Consider the following 12,001-nt stretch of genomic DNA (forward strand, 5'->3'; position numbering starts at 1 on the left):
CGGCAGCGATCCCACCCTAATAAACTTTAGTTGGTACGTCTCAGTTGGTGCTGTCGTGGAGACGACTGGGGGAAAAAGTGGATTATACCCACCTGATAATCAGGTTTCCAGTAGTCTCCACGACAGCACCCGTACCTTTCCCGCCCTATAAAAGTAAAATAATAAATTTAAAAATAAAAAAACCCCGGTTAGGGGAAGAAATTTAAGTTTAGCTCCTGCCCCGGCAATTCGTTAGAATCCACTGAGGAAAGTGGGGAAGGGGGGGAGCTTTTAACCTCTCAGTTTGTTCCTGTCCTATCAGGAGGAGGCAATCTCAGTTGGTGCTGTCGTGGAGACTACTGGAAACCTGATTATCAGGTGGGTATAATCCACTTTTTCTTGCATGCTTGAGGGCTTCTTTTATTACAGGATGAGTTGACATGTTCATTGGTACATTTTTGGAGTGCATGTGACTTTTTAATAATTTTTTATTGTGTTTTCTGGGAGCTCATGTGTACAAAGAATACAATTCTGAATTTTTTTTTTTAATTTTGCATGCTGTTGACCCAGCAATAAAATTGATATGTTATCCTAATTCTCTGGGTCATTACAATTCCGCCATACCGAATATCTATAAATATTTTTAAAGATTTTACTACTTTAGACCAATAAAAACATTCGTCATACAAACAGTTTTTTTATTTTCTTGCATCGCCGTATTCAGAGATTGCTGTATATTTTCTATCTACGGAGCTGTATTTTTGAGTTGATATTTTTTATTTGTAGCATTTTGGGGTGCATACCGCTTTTCGATTGCATTTTTTTTTTTTCCATTTCATTTTTTGAAAGGCGGGATAATTAACGATTTTGGCATTGTTTTTCTTTTTTTTAAATTGGCATTTAGTATACTGGATAATTAACATGATAATTTTTGCAATGTCTGAATACCAATTTATTTATTTTTTTTGGGGGGGGGTTATTTTGTATTTTTTCAATAGTGTTTAATTGGAAAATTGGTGATTTTTGGATTGTTTTTTTTTTTTTTTCGTGGGAGGGTTTATAAGTAGAGATGAGCGAACGTGTCCGTTACGGACACATCCGCACCCGGACACCGGCTTTGGCGAACACTGCAGTGTTCGCGCGTAAGTGTCCGGGTGCCGCCGGGGGGCGGGGAGATGCGCGGCGGCGCGGGCGGCAGTAGCGGGGAACAGGGGGGAGCCCTCTCTCTCTCCCTCTCCCCCCCACTCCCCGCCGCACCCCCCCGCGCTGCCACGGCGGCCCCCGAACTTTTTCGCCCGAACACTGAAGTGTTCGCCAAGTTCGGTGTTCGGGCGAAAAAGGGGCGGGGCCGAACGTGTTCGCTCATCTCTATTTATAAGTAAACATAATTTTTATTGTTCCTTTTATACACTACATTTGTTCATCCCACAAAGGGACTTGAAGATTTGACCATTTGATTGCTTAGATAACACACTGCACTACTTATGCAATACTGTATATTATCTTACATTGTCACAATGGCAACCGTTGGCAACCCATGATCTTATCGCAAAAGTGCCAATGGGGAGAAGTAGGAAGTCGTCTCCCTCTCCAAACCCTCTAGATGCCAGTGTGTGAATAGAGCCCAAAGGGTATGAATGGATAAATATCCAGATCTTTCAGGCAGGTTGCAGGTAGCTTACGGATAGTGAGCACAACCTGCATGTTAACAGCAGGGACCAGAGTTTTCTGCTCTGTATCTACACCTATTAGCAGTAGCATAGGGGAGGAGTCAGCTGATTGCTTCAGCGCAGCATCCGGAGTGTCTATAATGAGTACGTTGAACAGTTCAGCAGGCTTGTAGGGATGCCTCTGGTTGGATATTCCACGCAGCTGCCTAATTTTTTTTTTTACCAGCAAAATATCAATATTTGCAGATGACACAAAATTATACAATATAATTAATGCAACGGAGGACAATGTGCGGCTACAAACGGACCTGGATAAGATGGGGGCTTGGGCAGAAAAATGGCAAATGAAGTTCAATGTTGAAAAATGTAAGACTATGCACATGGGCAGGAGGAACGGATGTCACAAATATTTACTTAATGGGGTACCGCTGGGGAAAAGTGATATGGAAAAGGATCTAGGGGTATTAGTGGATAATAGACTAAACTGGAGTAACCAATGCCAGTCAGCTGCTGCAAAGGCAAATAAAGTCTTGGGGTGCATTAAAAGAGGTATAGGGGCGAAGGACGAGAACATTATCCTTCCATTATATAAGGCACTTGTCAGGCCTCACATGGAATACTGCGTACAATTCTGGACACCGGTGCTCAGGAAAGATGTCACAGTGCTTGAAGGGGTTCAAAGAAGGGCAACTAAACTAATACATGGAATGACGGGACTGGAATACCCACAGAGGCTATCCAAATTGGGACTATTTACTCTAGAAAAAAGAAGGTTAAGAGGCGACCAAATAACCATGTATAAGTACATGAGGGAACAACACATGGATCTCTCCCGCGATCTGTTTACACCCAGGACCACGACGGTAACAAGAGGACATCCGCTACGATTAGAGGAAAGTAGGTTTCATCACCAACATAGAAAGGGGTTCTTTACTGTAAGAGCAGTTAGACTGTGGAACTCTCTACCGGAGGAAGTGGTGATGGCAAAATCGATAGAGGAGTTTAAAAGGGGACTTGATGTCTTTCTGGAGAAGAAGTATATTACAGGATATAAATATTAGGTTAAGGGTCAATCCTGGTATACAGGCAGGTAGGAACTATTAGGGGTTGATCCAGGGAACAGTCTGATTGCCATTAGGGAGTCGGGAAGGAATTTTTCCCCCAAAAGGGCTAATTGGCTTCTGGCCCTGGGGTTTTTTGCCTTCCTCTGGATCAACACAGTAGGATAGACAGGCTGGACTAGATGGACAATGTCTTCATTCGGCCTTACATACTATGTTACTATGTTACTATGTTACTATGTTACTTCAAAGAAGGGAAACTAAATTAATAAACGGAACGAGGGGACTGGAATACCCAGAGAGGCATCAAAATTGGGATTATTCACCCTGGAAAAAAGACTGTTAAGGGGCGACCAACTAACTATGTATAAATACATGAGGGGACGATACAAGGATCTCGCCCATGATCTGTTTATACCCAGGACTGCGATGGTAACAAGAGGGCATCCGCTACGTCTAGAAAAAAGCAGGTTTCATCACCAACGCAGAAGGGGGTTCTTTACTGTAAGAGCAGTGAGACTGTGGAACTCTCTGCCTCAGGATGTGGTGATGGCAAAGCCCGTAGGGGAGTGTAAGAGGGGACTAGACGTCTTTTGAGAGCGCTATAATATTACAGGATATACACACTAAATAACCAGCGGGGTTGTTGATCCGGGTCTTGGAGTCAGGTAAGAACTTTCAACGTTGATCCAGGCGTAATTCTGACTGCCATTATGGAGTCGGGAAGGAATTTTTTTCTCCCAAAAGGGCTAATTGGCTTCTGCCTCATTGGGTTTTTTTTTTGCCTTCCTCTGAATGAATAAGGGGGGTGGAAACAGGTTGAACTAGATGGGTTGTCTCCCTTCAGCCTAACATACGATATTACTATAAATCATTACCAGCACCGGCCTTTAAGCGGAATTACCAGCTGGGCCAGTGGTTCACAGGCCAGGTGGCAACCCTAAGTGGGACACACCGGCTGCCAGTTACAGTTAGCTCCCATGATGGACGGTGTATGCTGAGCTCCTGAGCCCACGTCATCTACATGCCGTACATGTATGACATTTTGCATGAACCCCTTCCTTCTCATTATGTGCATGAACAATATTTCACACAACCTCTTCCCTCCCATAATGTTCATATGCATCATAAAGCAGAAACACATAAAACTGTACCACAATGACATTAGCAGAGACAAAGCAAGAAATTGTCCAGCATCTCCAGTACCTAAAGGGCCTTCAATGAAAAATGTATTTAGCCCCGGGATTTTACTACTTTAGTAAAAAGACTCTGCAAATCATCAAATTTGCTATTTTTAAGGTGAAATTAAAGAACTGATCAGTGTAGAATGTTAAATCTATTTAGACTGAAATATCAAAATGTTATTCAAAGGTGGGGGTAACTATTAGACACTGAGCAATAACTAAAGGTGGAGGTAACTATTAGACGCTGAGCAATAACTAAAGGTGGGGGTAACTATTGGACACTGAGCAATAACTAAAGGTGGGGTAACTATTAGACACTGAGCAATAACTAAAGGTGGGGGTAACTATTAGACACTGAGCAATAACTAAAGGTGGGGGTAACTATTAGACACTGGGCAATAACTAAAGGTAGGGGTAACTATTAGACACTGAGCAATAACTAAAGGTGGGGGTAGCTATTAGACACTGAGCAATAACTAAAGGTGGGGGTAACTATTAGACACTGGGCAATAACTAAAGGTGGGGGTAACTATTAGACACTGGGCAATAACTAAAGTTGGGGGTAACTATTAGACACTGAGCAATAACTAAAGGTGGGGGTAACTATTAGACACTGAGCAATAACTAAAGGAGGGGGTAACTATTAGACACTGAGCAATAACTAAAGGTGGGGGGTAACTATTAGACACTGAGCAATAACTAAAGGTGGGGGTAACTATTAGACACTGAGCAATAACTAAAGGTGGGGGGTAACTATTAGACACTGAGCAATAACTAAGGTGGGGGTAACTATTAGACACTGAGCAATAACTAAAGGTAGGGGTAACTATTAGACACTGAGCAATAACTAAAGGTGGGGGTAACTATTAGACACTGAGCAATAACTAAAGGTAGGGGTAACTATTAGACACTGAGCAATAACTAAAGGTGGAGGTAACTATTAGACACTGAGCAATAACTAAAGGTGGAGGTAACTATTAGACACTGAGCAATAACTAAAGGTGGGGGTAACTATTAGACACTGAGCAATAACTAAAGGTGGGGGTAACTATTAGACACTGAGCAATAACTAAAGTGTTGTAATTTATACAAATGGCGCTCAGTCCATCGTACTGACTGCATGGGTCTATTATTGTTTGACACAGGAAATCGATATTTATACGGTGAAGATTGAAGAATTAGCCTTTACATCAGCCTTCTGCCTACAAGTACAGCGGAACGATTACATCCACGCGTTGGTCACCTACTTCAACATCGAGTTTACCAAGTGCCACAAGAAAACTGGATTTTCTACAGGTACAGATTCCGTATTTCTCGTTGGTGTAGTACCCTATAACTATCTACAGAGGGGGGGGGGGGGGGGGCTAAGATTTGTATTGGCGTCTTTGGAATTAATTTGGTAATGATGAATACCTTAGAAGAATAGAAAAAAATATTAGTTGGTTCACTTTCTATTTGTACTGTATCTGTATTTGTCTAGCGGCCAATTGTATGACCTCACTTACGGTTCTTTCATCATCTGCTGACAAGAAGTTTCATGTACTAATCCATATTACTGTCGGATCACATAGAGCTTCGTGTTCTTGGGTCAATCTCTGTATCATATAGAAAGAGTAGCTTCAACCGCTCAACAATCACCCTATGTACTAGTCATGCTATCACTTTCTGAGAGGGCAAAACTGCTTTAAGCTCCTTTTAGCGGGGTCAGTGTGAATGAATATACTGTATAAATGATCATTCGGAGTATCCTGCGTTGTTTCTGTGTTGTGGAGAATTTACAGTCGGTGGTTTTAGTTTGTGCTTTGGGAGCCGCATTCGCAGCTCAAACGCTCCTAATAATTTGTGATACTTCAGATTTACTGACGATGGTAAAAATGACCGCTGCAGATTCCAGATACGGTGTAGCTGGGGGATTAACGACCGCTCTGGTCACGCAAATTACTTCACGAAAAAAGGCTGGAGAGAAAATGTGCTGTAATGGTTCATTTCATTAGTTATGTGGAGCGAAAACTGCAAACAGTAGTGTTTTTAAGGGCTTTTTCCCCTAATTACCATAGCTTAAATACTCATCAGTAAAGAGATGCATAGTAGTGCCATTTCAGAAAAGTGACAGTCATGATGTCCCAGTAGTAGAGCCATATACTGTACATGCCCACATAACAGTGCCAGCCACGTGCCACCTTAACTAAACACGTCACTATATCACTGCTAAGCATATGCCCCTATAAAAACAGCAGTCACCTGCCCCCCTAAAATATCACCCACATGTCACCATAACAGTACCGGCTACATATGCTTTTACAGCTACCCCCATATCAATGCAGTCACATACCCCCATATCAGTTCTACAGACCTTCTGCGTAACAGTGCTTGTCACATACTGCATTACCAGTTTATGCCATAGGCCACCATAACAGTGTCCTGAAAATTAGCTCTGGTCTAGTGGTGCTCATCTTGACTGTTGGTATAATACATGTTTGGGCATATGTGCTTGTGAAGCAAGCCCGGGGCCATCATGACCCAATCCTTTAAAGTAGGGGTGTCAAACTCTTTTTCACCGAAGGCCACATCAGTTTTATGGTTGCCTTCAAAGGGCCAATTGTAATTATAAAACTGTATAGTGCCCGGTTTTCTTGAAAAATAAGACCCATCCCAAAAATAAGCCCTAGCCTAATTTTCAGGGAGGCTTGAAATATAAGGCCTACCCCGAAAATAAGCCCTAGTTACACTACATTGAAGACAAATAATACATTACCAATCAGGCTCGGCCCAGGTCCCTCCAGCTGTTCGCATTCCTTAGCCACTTGTGCAACATTACTTCCTGGTTATGGGATTCATAACTCCCATCTCCAGGATGCGAAGGCTGTGATTGGTTCTTTGACCACTGCTCAGCCAATCAATGCGGTGCTGTATGAAACAATGCGATGGTTGCGATTGGCCACAGCTCAGCTAATTCATAAATCCCACCTCTATAACGCGGTAGCTGTTGATTCGTTCTTCCACCGCTGCGCAGCGAATCAATGCAGCGCTGGATAAACCAATCACAGCCATCACATTGGTTCATCCAGCGCTGCATTGATTGGCTGAGCAGCGGTCAAAGAACCAATGACAGCCATCGCTTTCTGGAGGAGGGATTTATGAATCCCGTAACCAGGAAGGGATGTTGTATGAGCGGCTGAGGACTGCGGAAAGTGCATCAGAGCTGTGGAGAGCAACAAAAAGGACCTGGAGCAAGCCTGCTAGATAAGTTTAATAAAACCTCTCCTGAAAGTAAGACCTAGTGCCTCTTTTGGGGCAAAAATTAATATAAGACAGGGTCTTCTTTTCAGGGACACATGGTAATAGTGCCCCCCCAGTGGTCCCAGTAATAAGTGACCCCCATAGTGGCCCCAGTAGTAATAATATTCCCCATAGTAACCCTAATAGTAATAGTGGCCCTCTGACGTCAGTGTGCAGCCGAGTCCTCTCCTCTTTAGTTACGCGGGAGAGGACAAGGGAGGAAATATTCCAGGCACACTCACTGCTGTGCACCTGGGATCAGCGCTGAGAAGAGGAGGAGCGGTGCTGACTACAAGGAGGTGGTAAGTATATGGGTTAGGAGGAACTATTACCACTGAGGCCACTGTGGGGGTCACTATTGTTACTGAGGCCACTGTGGGGGTCACTATTGTTACTGAGGCCACTGTGGGGGTCACTATTGTTACTGAGGCCACTGTGGGGGTCACTATTGTTACTGAGGCCACTGTGGGGGTCACTATTGTTACTGAGGCCACTGTGGGGGTCACTATTGTTACTGAGGCCACTGTGGGGGTCACTATTGTTACTGAGGCCACTGTGCGGGTCACTATTGTTACTGAGGCCACTGTGCGGGTCACTATTGTTACTGAGGCCACTGTGGGGGTCACTATTGTTACTGAGGCCACTGTGGGGGTCACTATTGTTACTGAGGCCACTGTGGGGGTCACTATTGTTACTGAGGCCACTGTGGGGGTCACTATTGTTACTGAGGCCACTGTGGGGGTTCACTATTACTATTGGGACAGATATAGGGGACACTTTTACTACTAAGGCCACTGTAGGGGGGGTCATTATTGCTACTGGGGCCACTGTTGGGAACACTATTACTACTGAGGCCAATATAGGGGTCACTATTACTACTGCGGCCACTGAAGGGGTTACTATCACTACTGAGGCCACTGTGGGGGACACTATTACTACGGAGGCCACTCTGCACGTGGCAGCATACCCCAAGCTGACTCAGGGTATGCTTACTCATGGTGGAAACGCAGCAGAAATGCTGTGACAATTTCTGCATCAAAAATACAGTCAAAATCTGCACTATTGCTATAGATTTTGACAAGAAATCAGTTGCATATCCACAGCTGAGTTCATACTATGTAGCATTCCCCCTGACCTTTTCCGAAGGCTTCCTGATGTCAGCACTTCCCGGCTTCTGGTTCACAGTGGCCTGGTCAGGTGAGGCCACTACAAGCCTCTGAGAACCAAAAGCTGGGAAGCGATGACAGCAGGAAGCCTTCAGATAAGGTGGGGGGGGGGGGGGGGAGAAGTGCCGCATAATATGAAATCAGCTGCAGATATGCAACTGATTTCCAGTCAAAATCTGCACCAATTGTACTTCAGGGCTCCAGCTAGGTAAAAAACAGAGCGTTCCTCCCTGTAAATTTTGAAATGGCCCTGGTAAAAATCATAAGTTGCGATAAGCTCGCCCCCTGACATGTTGCCATTTTGCTATAAATAAGTGGGTTTTGGGTGGCAATTTGGGCACTCAGTCTCTAAAAGTTTCGCCATCACCGATCTAGAGGGATGTTGAGTGATGATATCCAGAGGCGTAACTTGAAGCTCCTGGGCCCCAATGCAAAATCTGTAACAGGGCCCCCAACTATAATGCTTTATTCATACTACTAGGCTTACTATATGGAGAAGAGAGGCCTTATGGGCCCCTCAAGGCTCCTGGGCCCGGGTGCAACCGCATCCCCTGCATCCTCTATAGTTACGCCCCTGATGCTATCTGCATAGCCACCCACAGGTCTGTGGAATTTCTATGAGCAGGATTTTGGTAGCAAATGGGCCTTTCTACCTCATCCCATAAATGCTTGATTGGGTTCATGTTAGGCGATATTGCATTCTACACCATTCGTTGGAACTGTCCAGAATGCTTCTCAAACCAATGCTGAATAACATGGGCCCGATTTCACAGTGCTTCTCATGGAATATCTCATTATTGTACATGAAGAAGTCCATGACGGGCTGCAAATGGTTACCAGGTAGTGAAATGTAGTGTGCACTAGTCAATGACGTGTTTGAGTGGACCCAACACATGCCATGAGAACACACCCTATGCTTCATAATCAATTCACATACTGCTATACCATGATTTTTGGGATGTCTGTGTGTATGTCTAATAGGTCATATAAAATGAGGTTGCCTTCATGAGACAACCCAATGGAGTGCACCATTTTTTGCCTCACAGCATTCTGATATCAATATATTTTTTTGTTTCTTGACATAGATGCATTGATATTTTATATCTGCTCACGGTAATCCAAGCTGACCCCACTGCACACATTGGTTGTGCAGAGTTTGAAGAACCAATCACTTTGTGGAGGCAGAATTTATGAATTGGCCAATCAATGCCACGCCTCAGCCAATTTATAAATCCCGCCTCCACAATGTCATTGGTTCTTCAAGCTCTGCTTAGCCAATTAATGCAGAGCTGGATGAACCAATCACAGCCCTCACATTGGTTCATACAGCGCTTCTCAGCCAATCAATGCAGCGCTTGATTAACCAATCAGAGCCATTGCTTCCTGGAGGCGAGATTTTTGAATCCCGCAACCAGGAAGTGATCTTCTGTTGGCGTACGAGGACTGCGAGGCACCCCGTGGAGCCCCGGACAGCAGCGGACAGTATTACCTTTATTTTTCAGGGAATTCCGCTAGGGCTTATTTTTGGGGTAGGGTTTAACCTTCTCACAATAAAATTGAACAATTGTATCATGGGCAGCAGCAAAGCAATGTGGGATTTTTCATAAGAAAAATACATCACTGATGCTACAAAATCGCGGAAACACAGCTGCAATATCGCTGTGATTTTGTAGCAGTGATATTGCTATCACCCGTGTGAAAGAGGCCTTGATGTGTTATGATAGCTTTCTGTGCCACAGTTTATTTGCCAATTCAGTTACTTTACAATGGCTTTTGTTGTGTTAAATATAACCATTGCTTTTCAATGTCTTAAAGGGGTTGTCAAGTTGTGAACTATTGATGGTCTATCCCAGGATAGGTCATCAGTACTAGATTGATCAGACTCTGCTGCAAGGAGCCCTCACCAATAAACCAGTCTCTGAGCTTGTGTGTTCATACACCAAGGTAATTTCTGCAGGAAGCAGATAGCTCTGTTTCTCCTGCAGTGGCCAGACTTGGTATTGCAAGCATTAAAGTGAATGGGAACTTTGCCTGCAATACCAGGTTTGACCACTGCAGTGTGAACAGAGCTGTCTGCTTTCTGCAGAAATCATCTCAGTGCAGCGGCCTAGAGAACAGCAAATCAGAGGGTATCCTAGGTGACAGATACACACCGATCTACTACTATTATGAGAATAGTTTACAACTGATCAACCCCTTTAAGTTAAGATAACATCCTAGAAAGTTATCACAGTCCAGTTCAACTTTGCTACATCTCCCTGTTATTGTACACAGACACTGCATCAGATGAACTAATGATTTTGAGCTCCAGGGCTCCTCCTCCCATGTGCCCTTTGTAATACTAGTGTTATCTATGTGGCAGAGGGGTCTTTATCTGTGTCACCATGGGCCAGGTGCTACTATTAGCTCTGCAACCTTAATGTATAACTTCACTCTTTATTTAATACCTATAATAAAGGATCAAATGCTAAAAAGATTAAAACATTTCTGACATTTCTTCCATGAAACAATACATCATCCACACGGCACGGGGTCTTGTAGCATTCATGACGCCCCCACTTTTTTACCTTTAGACTTTAATGGCATGACGAACAATATCTGAAAGTCTAATGACAAGTAATTGCTTTAGTCAATGGATACCTGTCAGAAAATCTCCAGTGATGTATTGTATTTAATTGAATGTAATTTCTTTAAACCGGGGTCTTAATCTTTTCATACCGGTAAAATATATACTTATTGCAAGAGTAGCATAAAAGCCGCCAGTCACGTCGCTGTCGTTATAACATAGGGAGATTCTTTTCTGCCTTCTCCTCAAAGTTATACATTGTATTATGCATATTAAGTTGAGCTATATTTATACAGATTTCACCTTCAATTCCTCCTCCCCATGGAGTAACCACATCTTCAGACATTAAGGGGGTTGGCCGGTAATCCAACAGAATGGCCACCATATGTGCAGCCTGCGGAAACTGGTCCTAAGTTGGAAGGGAAAGGTGTTAAGGCCATAACCAGGGAGTGGAGCCTACCAGGACCAAACAGTGAGAATGCATCTCTAGACCAATGGAAGACGAGTTGGAGACAAGGCCACGGACTTGTCTCCAACCCTTCCTCGATTGGTCTAGGGATGCATTCTCGTGTCTTAGGATGGGTTTCCACAGGTTACATGGATGATGGTCATTTTGTTGAAGCCCTGCCAAGGCTGTTTATTCTTCTTCACTAACCTGTAAGCTCGCATTGTGACTAGAGATGAGCGAGCATACTCGCTAAAGGCAATTGCTCGAGCGAGCATTGCCCTTAGTGAGTACCTGCCCGCTTAAGAGAAAAGGTTCGGGTGCCGGCGTGGGGGAGCGGTGAGTTGCGGCAGTGAGCAGGGGGGAGCGGGGGGGAGAGAGAGATCTCCCCTCCGTTCCTCCCCGCTCTCCCCCACAGCTCCCTGCCTACCGCCGGCACCTGAACCTTTTCTCTCGAGCGGGCAGGTACTCGCTAAGGACAATGCTCGCTCGAGCAATTGCCCTTAGCGAGTATGCTCGCTCATCACTAATTGTGACCCAGATAATTAAATTATTGACCTTTGTACTGATGCCCTCTCTGCCATCTGAGTTGTTAATGCCCATTTCAGAGACTTGCTTTACAGAAAGCCCCTAGATATAAGAAAAAAAACC

General features: G+C 44.2%; 1 protein-coding gene across 1 annotated transcript in view; it reads left to right on the plus strand.

Annotated features, from left to right (window-relative positions):
- LOC136610345 (protein arginine N-methyltransferase 8) overlaps positions 1-12,001 on the plus strand; it is a 142,939-nt gene that overhangs the window by 91,476 nt on the left and 39,462 nt on the right. The window contains exon 8 of the mRNA XM_066589578.1: positions 5,040-5,190. Within this exon, the coding sequence (XP_066445675.1) occupies positions 5,040-5,190 (151 nt within the window). The remainder of the gene's footprint in view (positions 1-5,039; positions 5,191-12,001) is intronic.

Source organism: Eleutherodactylus coqui, chromosome 2 (genome assembly GCF_035609145.1).
Source record: "Eleutherodactylus coqui strain aEleCoq1 chromosome 2, aEleCoq1.hap1, whole genome shotgun sequence".
Taxonomy (NCBI): domain Eukaryota; kingdom Metazoa; phylum Chordata; class Amphibia; order Anura; family Eleutherodactylidae; genus Eleutherodactylus; species Eleutherodactylus coqui.